This window comes from Pyrgilauda ruficollis, unplaced genomic scaffold (genome assembly GCF_017590135.1).
Source record: "Pyrgilauda ruficollis isolate IOZ18807 unplaced genomic scaffold, ASM1759013v1 scaffold83, whole genome shotgun sequence".
NCBI lineage: Eukaryota > Metazoa > Chordata > Aves > Passeriformes > Passeridae > Pyrgilauda > Pyrgilauda ruficollis.
The window spans coordinates 1303725-1317348 of NW_024530266.1; the positions used below are offsets into that span (position 1 = coordinate 1303725).

The 13624-nt window shown below is 37.5% G+C and overlaps 1 protein-coding gene across 2 annotated transcripts in view; it reads left to right on the plus strand.

Moving 5' to 3' along the window:
- The window catches only part of NCKAP1 (NCK associated protein 1), a 59305-nt gene extending 51204 nt beyond the window's left edge, over window positions 1–8101 (plus strand). For both annotated transcript variants that reach the window (XM_041487688.1, XM_041487689.1), the window contains exons 29-31: window positions 2822–2931; window positions 5718–5807; window positions 6456–8101. In XM_041487688.1, the coding sequence (XP_041343622.1) occupies window positions 2822–2931; window positions 5718–5807; window positions 6456–6572 (317 nt within the window). In that variant the 3' untranslated portion in view covers window positions 6573–8101. The remainder of the gene's footprint in view (window positions 1–2821; window positions 2932–5717; window positions 5808–6455) is intronic.
- Window positions 8102–13624: the final 5523 nt, after the last annotated feature.

Below are 13624 nucleotides of genomic sequence, written 5' to 3' on the forward strand. Positions count from 1 at the left end.
TAGAGACACAGGATTGTTTTACATGGAATTAATCACCCTTTTCTTCAGTTTTGAATTATTAGGGATCTGTTGACTCTAGTTTCATTTTAAAACAGCTAGCATAGACTTCTCCAGTTGTGGAAAATGTTAGATAAATCTGATGTATGAGTAGAACTTCAATATTGCTTTGAAAATCAAAGAATTTTCAAGTTAAAAGTTTTTTTCTGATGAATGGGGAGAACAATCTCTAACCTGCAGAGTTGTTTCCTGTTATTTGTGTTCTCCTAGTATTTCTATTGCTCTTTGCAAACGTTTTCTAAGTCATGACACTTGAATAAAAATCTTGAAATATAGGTGAGAGCAGGGAATATCTAATCTGATTGGTGAGCTGCATGGGTAGAAACTTCTTTGTTTGAAGACTGTCAGGTTGACTGTCTTCACTCAATCCAAATGAACTTGTTTATGTGAATGGAAGATCACATCTCTTTAAAATTACCTTATAGTTATAGTTTTGTAAAAGAAATCCTCTGCGAGCACTTCCTGCTACCAGCTTCTCCTTCACTCTAGAGTCTGTATGGCTTGCCAGGGGGGCAGTACTAAAAGTTTTACTGGTGTTTATATTTTCACATTTACCCCTCTGCAAATTGATTGCTAAGAATATGTCAGGCTAGCTGGAGGTTCTCCAGCAGTTTAAATCTCAGGTGGGTTTGCCCTCCTCAAACTTCCTCTCTTCCTGAGGCCCTCTTAGTCATCATGTTTTTAGCAGGCTGAAACAACAGATAATTCTTCTGTTGAAGATAAGCAGATAATCTTCTGCCTGTTTTATATCATGTAGCTTAAATATCCCAGTTTATGTGGTTTCATTTGCATTAAATAATTCTTAAGGTGAAGTCAGGCAAAGCCTTGTTTCAAAATGAGTACAGTTAATAAATGACATGAAGCTGTGACTGGAGAGAAGTTACATCTTGCACTCAAATAAGCCCATATTAGAAGTTGCTACTGCTTTTGTGAGATGTGGCCTGTGTATTACTTAATTTTTTACTGAGTGGGCTCTTAATTATTGAGAGGAAAATGTAGCAAAAGGTATACATAAAAAAATGTTCACTTTACAAAAATAACTGAACAAATAGAGTAGACTTTGTGATTCCTGCTTTCCCTGCATAATACTATTTTTCTTGTGTTCTGCTCTTATTGTAGAACATCTGGCTTGAAACACTTAATATAAATGGTATTTCCAGAATGTGAACTTAATAAATTCTGCTTTATGAAGTAAATTCCCTGGACAAATCCTGAATTAATCCATCAACGAGTCACAGATTTGAAGGAGTTTCAGCTTTCTAATCTGGCAAGACATATCTCCCAAATACAGACAGTGCTTGGACAGCTGTAGCAATGTCTGTATTCCCTCTGTCTGCTTCAAAATCAAGTCTGTTTCTTCCACTAGTTCCAGATAAAGGCTCAAAGTCTAACAGACCTTTACTTGTGTTTCCAGTACAGAATCTGAAAACTGCTAGTCAAATACCAGGCTAGAGGTCTAATTTCTCAACTAGAGGGTAGGATAGAATACTAGTCTGCAAGAGCCCTAGTTCTTTTCTAAATACTTGAAACCTGTTGTGAGTTGGAACACAACAGTTCTTTTGTTGAATTCCTTTGTTGATGCTTTTTTTACAGCTTGAGACATAAAAATTAAGTCTCTTGAATAAAATGAGCCTCTTCAAAGACAAATACATATTTGAATCAGAATTAAGCAGAACAGATTTTCGTGACTGATGCTCATGTAAAAATAGGAGGCAAAGCTGGAGTATCAAATCTGGGGGCCCTGCTGAAGGAGATCCACAGGGATCTTCTCTGGGACCTACTGGTCAGCACATTCACAGACCACCTGGATGGTGGGGCTGAAGAGTGAGGTGAGAAAATCTATATCTCATGTGAAGCTGTTGAGGGTGTTAGAGGAGTGAAGAGCTGCAGAGAGGTATGATACTGAGTAAACTGGGCAATAAAATGACAGCTAAAAGTAATTTTAGGTAACAATAGTGATGTGCATGGAGAAAAAATGGATTTTTCTCATGTGGAGTGATGCGGTCCAGCTGACCTCACTATTCAAGCATGAACTTGGAGTTATAGTAAATGGCTAAATGAAAAGATGAGCTCATTGCTCAACAATGGTCAAACAGTAAGTTAAGAATCAGCATGCTTGAGTACTTGTTAACTCCTTCAAAGACCACCCCCTTTTCATATGCTCACACTTACCTAAGATACTTGCCCAAGTGTATATTAATTTTGTATTAAAGTGGTATATTTGACTTAATTTGCCTGGCTGCTCTCTGTGAAAACTGGTGTCATTTAACCACCTTCCAGGGCTCTGAAGCCTGGGTGAATTTTAGGCAAGGTGTTACATATGAAAGTCAGCAATGGAACACCTTTGTTCTTGAGTACCTGCAGATCTCTTTGAGTGATACCGTCTAGGCATGAGATGTTCATTTGCACAGAGGGGGCAAGAAATAGTTAGCTTGTGAAAATCCTGTCTTTTTGGCCTAGTCAGGTGTTAACACTTTAAAGTTTTATAGAAACCAAAAAATCTTCCAATATATCCCTTATTTCTAAAAGCCTCAGGTTGTTTCTCAGGTTGCTGTGACCATTAGGAATTGGAAAGCAGAGCTGTACTTCTGGTGACTTTCCTGATAGCAAGCTCAGTGTGGAAGAGCTCCTTGCTCCCATTGTGTAAGATGCTAAAAGTCCTTCTTTCATTGCCACAAGTCTCTTTAGTATTTGTTGACATTTTCCAAAGAATACTGTCTTTTCCAACATGGTGCTGAGGTGATTTGGGTATGTTTTCATTTAGGGCATTGCAACAACATTCACTGCTTGGCAAAAGCTATCAATCAGATTGCTGCAGCTCTGTTCACCATCCACAAGGGAAGCATTGAAGACCGTCTCAAAGAATTTTTGGCTGTATGTATAACTTCATTCCATTTGTTAAAATGTACTGTTGATTTGGGATGCAATGCAATTGATTTCACAGAAATCTGCTTTTGGTGCACAACAGTAGAATATTTTCTATATGTTTCTATATACAGGTCTACACATAGATTAAATTTTGCAATAGTTCTTTATAAACACTTGTGTGTGATGTTGGAAAACTAGAGGAGCAAATCAGTGCAAGTGGCATAATTTTTTTCAGTACAATCTTCAGTATTTTAGCACCTACCATTTCTCACATTTTGTGGCCCATGAGCGAGAAAAAAACATGTTCAATGCATATAAAATCAAAATTCTGTCTAGCTGACTTTTTCCCATGATGTGGTGGATACCTTAGTTAGTTACATTCTTTGAAAAATGAAGATAAACTTCAGAGTGGCTTTTGGGTTTTACCTTTTGACATGGCTGCCCTTCTTAAACATGAACAGCTAGGTAGCAGCAGGGGTATTGGAAGAGGAAATTTTTTATGCCTCAGAGTAGATTGAAGATGAAAGCTACTGAAATCTTTAGTGATGCTTAGGAAAAAAATCAAAAGCTTTTAGGTCATGGTGACATGTTTTAAATACATTTTGGTGTGCTGCTTGAGCAGAAATAAATTTTTTTAAATGGCTCTTGATTAGCCAGTACTTACAGGAAATGAAAGGCTAAAACAGCAGTATCACTTTAATGAAAAAAAAAATACTATTGATTTTGAGTGGGTTTTGATTTTTCTGTTTGGCATTAAAATGTGTGGAGAAAAAGCCCCTTCCTCTTTATTTTAGGTAACTTTCTGTAACTAGAAGTTCACAGAAACAATTTTTTTTTTCCCCACTTAAGAGAATCTTTCACTTGTGGAAATTCATTGCATTTTGTAAAACAGAAAAAGCCCCTATGGCCATTGACCTTGTCTAATGCAACTGCTGGATGTAAAACATGAAAGAGAAATGGTTGTATCAAGTTGCATACATTTGACAAGTGAAGAAAACCAGTATAGTTTCATGTGATAAAAACACTTTTGGTATGAGGTTTGCATTCTTTCAGTGTTTATGGACTGCTTTCAGACCACTGCTTTTACTGCACAGACTATGACTCGATGGTTCAGATATTTTGTTAATCTTTCTTTTTTAACACTTACTGTTAGTCTGAAAGAAAAACATTCTCTTGAGAAGGAAATTACTGCTGGAGATGATCTGCTTTCCTGTCCAAGTTACTTAAATATGAAAAAAAAACTTAGGAGGTTCTTTAATGCTGATGAGTATGTACCATGTATCTTTTGAAGTATACATGTTGACTCATATTAAAAATTGATTCATGACAGCTTTTTCAAGAATAATGTTGAAAAAAATCTATTTTTAAAGTTAGTATTTTAATTTAAAATCCTTTTTTGGTAAACATGTGGTTTAGGCATGTTGCCATTGCTTGGTGTGAAGGCCAAAATTATGATTGTGCATCTGAAAGTTGAAGGGGTTTTTTTTCAAATTTCTGTAAGGCATGAAAACATGGTGGCTCAAGGCATCTACAAATTGAGTATTTTATTATATTCTGTGATCCTGAACTTATAAATACCTAAGTACATGTTAGAAGTTTCTAGGATATATTCTAAAACTGGGAAAACATGGTTGCTTATGGCAATGCCTTTTTCAGCCTAGAGATAATATTGGCATGGGAGAAAATATAAAAGTGGATCTTCGTTGGAGCTCCAGGGGTAGTTATGGAAGAATGTTCCCAAAAGCCCACCCACACAGGATGAATACAGTTTTTATAACTGTAGCAAATTAGCAAAATTGACAAAAAGCATCAATTAGGAGGACAAGTGGTGATGCAATCTCCCCACCAGGTCAAGCCCCTCCCCTTGGTACTACCTGTCCTTTGTTTATGGAAAGGTTCAAAGAGTTGTTCTCAACCCTGGTAGCCAGGAAGAACCATGACAGCAGAGGGGCCTTGTGCCCCCCAGGGCTTGGAGCTCTGGAATAAGTTTTCTGTGTGGGGAAAGGGCATGGAATAGAACTGGGAAAACAAGCTAGAATACAATGATAGGCTACAGAGCTCCAAATATATGTGTAAAGAATACAGAGAACACATAAAAGAAAAAAAGACAAAAATCAATAGGCATCATTTCCCCTCTTTTTAGAGACTATCAAGGCTCTACCTTGTCTAGTCTCTACTCCATATTTAATCATACCACCAGTTTACACAACTGGCTAAGATACAGATGCTAACTATAACTACAGCTACTATGAATATTTTTTTTTATCCAGGCCCAGTTTGGTAACCATGAAGTGAGTGTATACTGAAGGTATATGGATAAAGTATTATTGATTGACAGTTAAGATGACATTTCTTCAAAACTTCCTCTGTTGCAAAATGAGTAAAATTTCAAACAATAAAAATTTTAATCACTTTAAACCTTACAAAAATGCAGTAAGTTGAAATGTATATTGAGAAGGACAGAAGTGAGATCTTGATCCCCTGGGAGTTCCGTAATTGATTTCAGGAGCCATCATAGTTGTCAACCAATAATTACAACAAAAAGTTCTCCGCAATAAATTAATTCACTTTTTACATTAAAATAGCACATGTCATTTATTAAACACTACTAGGAATAAGCCAATATGGCACATTGATACTAAAGCCCAGTGACGGTTCATGTGCTCAGGATTGCTTGCTTCCCTTTGTCACTATGAGTACAATGCAGAGCCCATTGGCTTTGTGTAATAAAATAGCAGAAGCTCATCAATGCTTTTTTTTATTTATTGCTTTGAAATACTCATTTTATATAGCTTGCATCATCCAGTCTACTGAAGATTGGCCAGGAGACAGACAAAACTACTACAAGAAACCGAGAATCCGTTTACCTACTACTAGACATGGTGAGCATTTGTATGTTTTATTAGTAGCTCACAAACCAGTGGAAATCATTTTATGTTCTTCTTCCTGGCATTCTAATGTCGGTATTTTTTTTTTTTTCATTCCCCCAACATGCACATATTGTTGCCATCATCCTCTTGCTTAGAATGTTGTATCACCTTGTTCAGATAATTTTCAGTGTTCACTTGGTACATACCATACGTTTAAGAAGCAGTGTTCAGAGTGTGTAGGAGAGAATCCTCTCTGCTCAGAGATTTCCTCTCAGTACTCAGTATCTTTTGGAAGATAATTGTTTGTACAGGAAAGCAAAATACTTGCTTCGAGAAGCAGTGAGTTTAAATGTTGGGAGTTTAAATGTAAGGGGTTTTGTAAGTTGTTTGTTTTTTTGTATGCTAGTTTGTACTGTAGTTATATGTAAAGATGTGTTTAGTTTATTATAAGTAGATAGTATTTCTCCAAATACTATCTCCAAAAATGTACTATACATATACTAGGGAGGAGCACTGCTATAAACTTGGTGCCATTTATTTTCGCTGTGAAATATGTGAGTGGTAATGTGATGCAGGCTGGAAGGATCTACATGAAACAGATTATCAGTAGCAGGCAGCAGAAGGTGCTCTGCAAAACTTTGTGTTTCTGGTATTTTTCAGATTGTGCAGGAGTCTCCATTCCTGACAATGGATCTCTTGGAGTCTTGTTTCCCTTATGTCTTGCTGAGAAATGCATACCATGCTGTCTACAAACAAAGTGTTACATCCTCTGCCTAAGTATCTACTTACTGGAGATAAGACATAGCACGCATCTGTGTGGCCTCAGTTTTATCTGTAAACTGTGGAGCTATTTTACTCTATGGCCTGATGAACAGTTTTGTGAATTATAAACTTTTTCCATAAAGTTGTATTCCTAAACAGTGGTTTCTTAATATGGTTGTACTACAATATAAGCTTGGTTGATTTTAGGTTGCACACTTACGGAAAATTTCTTTTCTCATTCCTTTCTTTTTATTTTTTTTTTTAAACTTTAGAGCACCAGTTATGTTTTAAAAATACTACTTCTGCTATATGTTTTTTGATATTGATCATGCAAAACAAAAATTGCTTGTTTATTTCCCAGAAGAAAAATGTATGTAGTGATTATTTTACATAGAGTAGCTTTCATCTGTGTGTAAATTATTTCAAATAGGGAGAGTTATAAACTTGTACCTATTGTTCTTATGGAAAACAAATATTGGATGTGCATTTCTGTGAAGTAATTACAGCATTTCTAGTTTTATTTTGAAACCTTCACCAATCTACGTACTATGACACTATCTAACATTAAAAATGTTATAGGACTGCTTATCCTACAGACAGTGATCCTCTCCCAATACTCTTAAACAACTGCAAGTGGTGGTGTTTGTATAAAGCATAGTGGAAATTTTTTTTAAACTAACTTCTGTGGTGCCCTGTTGGCATTAACACTACCATTGTACCCTGCTGTATAATAAACATTCTTACACATTTATCATATATTGATAAAATGTTAGCCCTTAACCACTTTTTATATGTTTTAAATTTTTGAAATTCAAGTGTACCTTCCATAACATACAATAAACACTAGACTGTATTATCTGTAGGTGAATTATTTTTAATATAAATGTTATCCTAGTATTTTAAGCTTTAACTGTGCTGTTGTGCATTGATTTACATCTCACAGTTCATTAAATATCAATCCTTAGAGCTTTTATGTGAAGACTTCTTTTAATCCTTCACCTTTTGCCTTTTGCGATAGCGAATCTTGTAAAAGGTTGGAAGAAGGAATTAAAAACAATGTTAAAAATGTCAGTTTAGTGCCATTATCCTTTAAATTCTTATTTTTACATAATAAAGCAAGAAAAGCATTTATATAGTATGTAGCTATGCCAGTTGTACCCATAGAAATAAGTGTATTATTAAAGTATGAAACTTGAAATGATCCTAGAAGGGGCGAATGTTGCTAAAACCATAACATCAGGCATGACTGAGACAGATGTATAATAGTCCCTTTTTTATCAGTCATGCAAATTGGCCTTGCAGGGTAGCATGGGCTCATTTAGCCTGAAAGCTGACCAGATGGTTGTGCTCTGTAATCCCTGATGTATAAAGCTGTGTGTTCCTCAACAGGCTCTGGACATTGTATAGAGCCCCTGTTCTTGGTGCAACTTCTGTGCATGCTGGTAACTTTTTCTGTTATGAAAGAGCTGTTGTGTGCTCAGTTACAATAGCTTCCTCTGTCCAGAGGAAAAAAGTACTGGAATAAAATTGTCCTAAGGAAGTAAGACAGTACATCTATATTTTTCCTAATAATGCATTTTATGTTCTAACTATGGAAGTGTTTTTAAATTGATAAGTTAGTACCATAATGAAGAAGTTTGTTCATAAAGTAATTAGCTTGAATGCAAGACTTTTGAGTTCTTAAATATTACTCTGTAATATTTATAGTCTAATACATTCAAATGTTCTGATTTCAATTAAGATTTTGATTTTGATGTAGCTTTTTGTGGGAAAACAATGCCTATTTTCAAGATGGATTCTTGAAAACTCAAGTTTAAGAAATAACTTTTGTGCCTTTAATATTTTTAAATACAAAACAATTGTATGTGTCCATTTGCCTCAGATCCCAGATTTCCATTGTCTGTGGTGTTAGTGAACCACACATCTAGAAAACAGGTAATCACTGACAAATAGGTAATGAGTGCAGTATCTCTGCAAGAAGCTGCTTCTGACACACGTGGATGAGATTTAGGCATGAACCTTTTAGACATGGTAGTTTTTATGGGAGTCCTTACGTGTGTCTGGCACACAAATCCCTGAAGTGATGCCTTTTTAACTGCACTACTGCTTTTTAACTTGGGCAAGATCAGAGCAAACCACACAAGGGAAAAGGTGGGGAGGAATCATGTGGACTCATCCATGTGTTGGTTGGATTTGGGCAGGGCTGGAAGGGTTTCTTTGTTTTGTTCTTGCTGCATTTCATGTTGTTCCTGGTTTTAGCTGAGCTACCCCAGAACTGTTTAGGGTTCAGCCTACTCGTGGAAGGCAGAGCACATCAGGCCTGGTCCTCGAGGCAACCTGTGTCCATGCACTGCACAAACTGTCACAAGCCTGGTGAACCCAGTTTGTTGGGAAGGAAGATAGAGAAGGAATTTTTCCTCTGGAGCCTGCAAGACCATGTCCACAACTTAGTAAGTTCAACACTTGCCACTGTATATATGGAGTCATCTCAGGTGGCCTTTTGTGCCATTACAAACAAAATGTGTTTGTAATTCCTGGAGCACGAAGCACAGATGGCTGGGCTGAGTTGGCCCCATATGGAGCCAGTTTGGATCAAATGTCTCATTCATGGGGGAGGGTTTTGCCTCATGTGAGAAACAGTGCAGAAGAAGAATGTCCTGTTGCTGCCCACAGAACTATTTTTATAGTTTAAAAAGATCTGTCTGCCAGGACAAAAGATTACCTTTGAAAGCAAGGGCTACTCCTAAATCTTTCTTTGCTATAGTAATTTGATTTCTGTATAGGAAAAGGAATTGATAACACTTGGACTGTACCACTTTTTATACACTGAAGAAAGGCATTCTCCCCAGAAAATGTTGGAATGAGGCCAGTGATTTGAAGAAAGATATGAGCCTTCTTCAGCAGGTCGTCATGGGCTTGTATGACTTCAGAACTTATTCATTCCAGATTCAGGAATTGCGGACCATGAGTAAATATGCTTGGCCTCTAAGCTGCATTTTTTCCAAAAGCTTCCCTTGTCCTGAGATTCAGCATTGTGATTCTTACTAAAAACCAAACCCTCAGTTACTTACTAGTAACTTACAAATTCTTGAAGGTCAGGTGTGTCTGAACTAATGCTGTATTTTTTTTTTTCCTGTAAATTGCTCCCTCGAGCTGAATGAAACTCAAAGCTAGGAATTTAGGTGTAGTAAGTCATCCTGTTCAATCAGTGAAAGAGATTTTTTTAGACATTGGCTTCAAATTGGTCTCTCATCTGAATTCAAGCATTCTTTAACATCATAGTGCATTTTGGATACAATAGAAGTAATTTATTGCAGTTGTGTTCACTACTAAATGGGGCTGATAAACTAAGGACTGGAAGAATACAGGGATGTGCTTCCATTTCAGTCCTTGTGGCCAGCCCTGAAGCATGGACACAGCTGGCTGTCCATAGCAAGATAATTGAAATGGCAGCTACACACATATATGAATTGGTTTCATGGATAGGAATGGTTTTCAGTGTTGTCAAATAACCAGTTTTCAAAAATACTGACATTCTACCTGTATTGTTCTGTAAGTAAGTATAATTTTTTTAATAATTTTAATGATAAAGCTAAATCTTTTTCTGAAATGACAAAACTTTTTTTAACTCTAATTGACCACTCCTTGTATGCTTTTGCTGTTTGTCATGTTTCAAAGTCTGTAAATATTTGTACTAACTCACAGCAAAATCAAAATGTCCCCCTGACCTGTGTCCAAAACCATATTCATTTGCTATTAGTCATGCTTCTTCTAGCACTCCTGGGTCAAAACGACCTGTTCACTGGATATGGTGTCAGTGTGTCTTAGACAATTCAGGAAAAGAAATTGAGTATTACATTCAGAATGAAAAGCCTCTATTGAGCTTTGCATGAAGTAAGGGTATTTTGAGTAATTTCTCATGTAGACTTTAAGGTTATTTCCCTGCTCGTGATCATAGTAATCTTATGAAGTGCCTTCTCACAAAAAGTGAAGGTAAGCAATAAAAATGATACTGGTACCTGTGTGTAGAGAGATGTGAGCTGCCAAGCTGTTACAGCTGTGTCAGCCCCAGGGCTTGTGAGTCCAGGTCACTTCCCACTGACCACAACTTTCCTGTCTTGTCATCGTGTGTCTACCAGCACATGGGAAAGACCAGGTCGCCTGCAAACTCTTCCTGCCCTCTCTGCCCTTGTCATTAGCCTTTGAGTCTGGCTGAATTTGAGGGAATCTCGATGGGCAGCCAGTGCAGAGAGGTCTCTCTTTGGTAACAGCAGTAGTACTTAATACAAATTCAGCTATCTTTTTAACCATAGCAAGGACACAGTCTCAGCAACAATGAAACCATTCCTGGCATAGTCACACAAAGGAAAGAGAAGTATCACAACAAATGCATTGTAAACTAAGACTGTGTAAATACTGAAGTGTATTGAAAAGAAAAGGGAGGTAAGAGGGGAAAATGCTTACCACAGAGCCAGCAGAGAAATTGGAAAAGACATTGCTCAGTTACTCTGATTCCATTTAGTGACTCTGAAGTCACTGGATGTTTTGTGGATCAAATCTACATTGTATCTCACAGACTTCAGAACTGCATTTAAAAATTTCAGCTGGTGTATCCTCTTTATTCCATGCTGCACATGAAACAAACTTATCCAGCCTTGGAAGTATTTGTAAATAAAAAATCCTTGCAAGTGTAAGACTTCTAGGTGTCTTACCATGAGCTTTTGTTTGCCAAGACCAAGTCAGCAGAACTGGATAGGACCATCTCTCTCAAGCCTGCTTGTCATGGAACACTAAAGGAGGTATGTGCTGTTTGGATTTATTTCCATGGATGTCTACACTGGAAGATGTTGAGTGTTACAGTGAGATCAGGTAAGTGAAAGAGTTCATCTCAGCAGTTTCCTATTCTGGATAACAAATCACTTCAAAGGGCTGAGAAAGTGGGTTGAGCCTGTGGCACTTGTTTTTGAGGTAACTTTAATAGGGGAACAATATGTGAACTTTTATCTAGTAAAAACTCAAAAAACTAGCAACAAGGAAGTTACAATGCATTTGAATTTTATCATATAATGCTAATTGTTTGCTGGCTAATCCATGGTACCCCAGGCACTGGTTGGAGGTGGTCTCAGCCCTTTGCTAAGGGATGTTGGGATCCTGCAAACAGAGGATGGGCTCATTGGGTATTTCATAAGTCCTTAGTGAGCAGGTAAAATACACAAGCTTTTCTAAGTCAGAAAGAGTTGATCACGTTTCTTCCTGCCCAGTTAAACTGGCAAATATTTGTGTGTATGCATGTGAGCTAAATTACTACAAAAAGATTTGTGGTTCCAATTTTAGTTTGCAAGCCTGTGGCTTCAGGGAGGAGGGAGAACACAGCATTATTGTAAGAACAAAGGTTCTATAAAGGTGGGGACAAAAAACCCAAACAACACACCCTACCTGAGAAAAGCTTGTTGGTTAGTTTTATGGATTTTGTAAAAGCAATACTAGAGAGGGACAGCGGAATGGCCACACTTGAACCTGTAAATAATTCCTAGAAAAATGCCACTGGCTTTTCCCCTTGGTATTAGTTGAACTATGGAAGTTTGTTGAGTAGAGAACTAAAGCAACTTTAAAATATTTAGTTCTCAACAGTATTCTCATCCTATTATTTAACATTTTAAAAAAATGGTTAGTTTAAAAAAATCTTAGTATCATCAGGATATAACTGGAGAAAAATAACCATAGTAATAATTTACTGGCTCTGATTTTTTTTCCTACCATAGCTAAGGTGTGTGTGGGATAGAGAACTCAAAGTCCCAAAGTCCCAGAGTTCCCAAAACATCCCCCAAATCACTGTTTTGAGGGGGGTAGGGCTTCAGCATAGCGTGGTGCATACTTCAGAGGGACTGTAAATCATTAGATATGCTGTGGACTGCTGCAAGGGTCTAAAAGATCTGGTGGGCAAGCAAAGGCTTCTGCAGAAAAATAATATTTTCTAAGAGATTAGGCACTTATTTTAGACTAGGCTGTGGATTATGTTAATATATAATGGCTTCACACTGAAACATTGTGTGGATTTATGCTCGTAGACCACTTGCTCTCCCTTAATTTTGGGGGTATCTTTCTGTTTTCTACTTTCATTGCTATGTCTCACAGAAGTAAAAATAAACTGGCAAAACATGGAACACCCTGACAAAGTCACAGCAGCAGCTGCAGCCTCAGCAACTCTCCCCAGTTTTAAAGCTTTTCAGTAAATCAGAGATAGGATGAGAAACTGAGTTGTGAAGTTAAAAATAATGCACCCAGGAGCTACTCATGTGAAAAGCCCAGCTGTGCAAGGGTCTGACAGAGCACCAGGCAAGTGAAGCACACAGGTAAGGCAATTGGGAACCTTCATCTGGGAGAATTAAGAATTTCTCTGTGTGGGTTAGCTTTTTAACATGAGATTGTTTTTACAGGGCTAGATTTCATAGTTTTCAGCTTGCTGGAGCATCTGCTGTTTGTATGGCTCAGCAAGCGTGTAAGAAGCTCTCAGGAAAGGTGATTCTTCTCCCAGATTTGCTGAGGTTTCCATAGTGAACACTTAGGGATCCCAATGGCTAAAAACATGAGAGAAAATACACAGAAACTGGACTGGCTTCTATTTACAGGTATTACTTGTTCCTTGGTGCATCAAACCCAATCAGCTCCCACTGAAATGAGCAGTGAGTCTGAGTTTCAGCACCTGGTGATATTGGGCTGTACTGCAAAACTCAGCTGTTTGTGCAGGGCTTATTTTTAGGCATGGCTGTGATTTGGCACTTAATATTGCAGGGCACTGCTAATAAATCTGGGTAAGCAGCAGCAGAGGCAGGCTCAGGCCATGCAACCAGAGAGGCTGTAAATCTGAAATAGTAAATTTATGGTTTAACGAAATTAAATTCAGAGTGGTTATGGCCTTTAAGCTAGGCCTCTCAAGTTATTTCTGCAGGGGCCAGACTAGAAATGCTGTGTAATGTGTAGAGTATTATAGACCTCTGTGGGTTTGGGGTTTTTTGTCTTAAACACTTCATCTGGAAGCAATTATAACTTGGAGAGGGTTCAGTGGA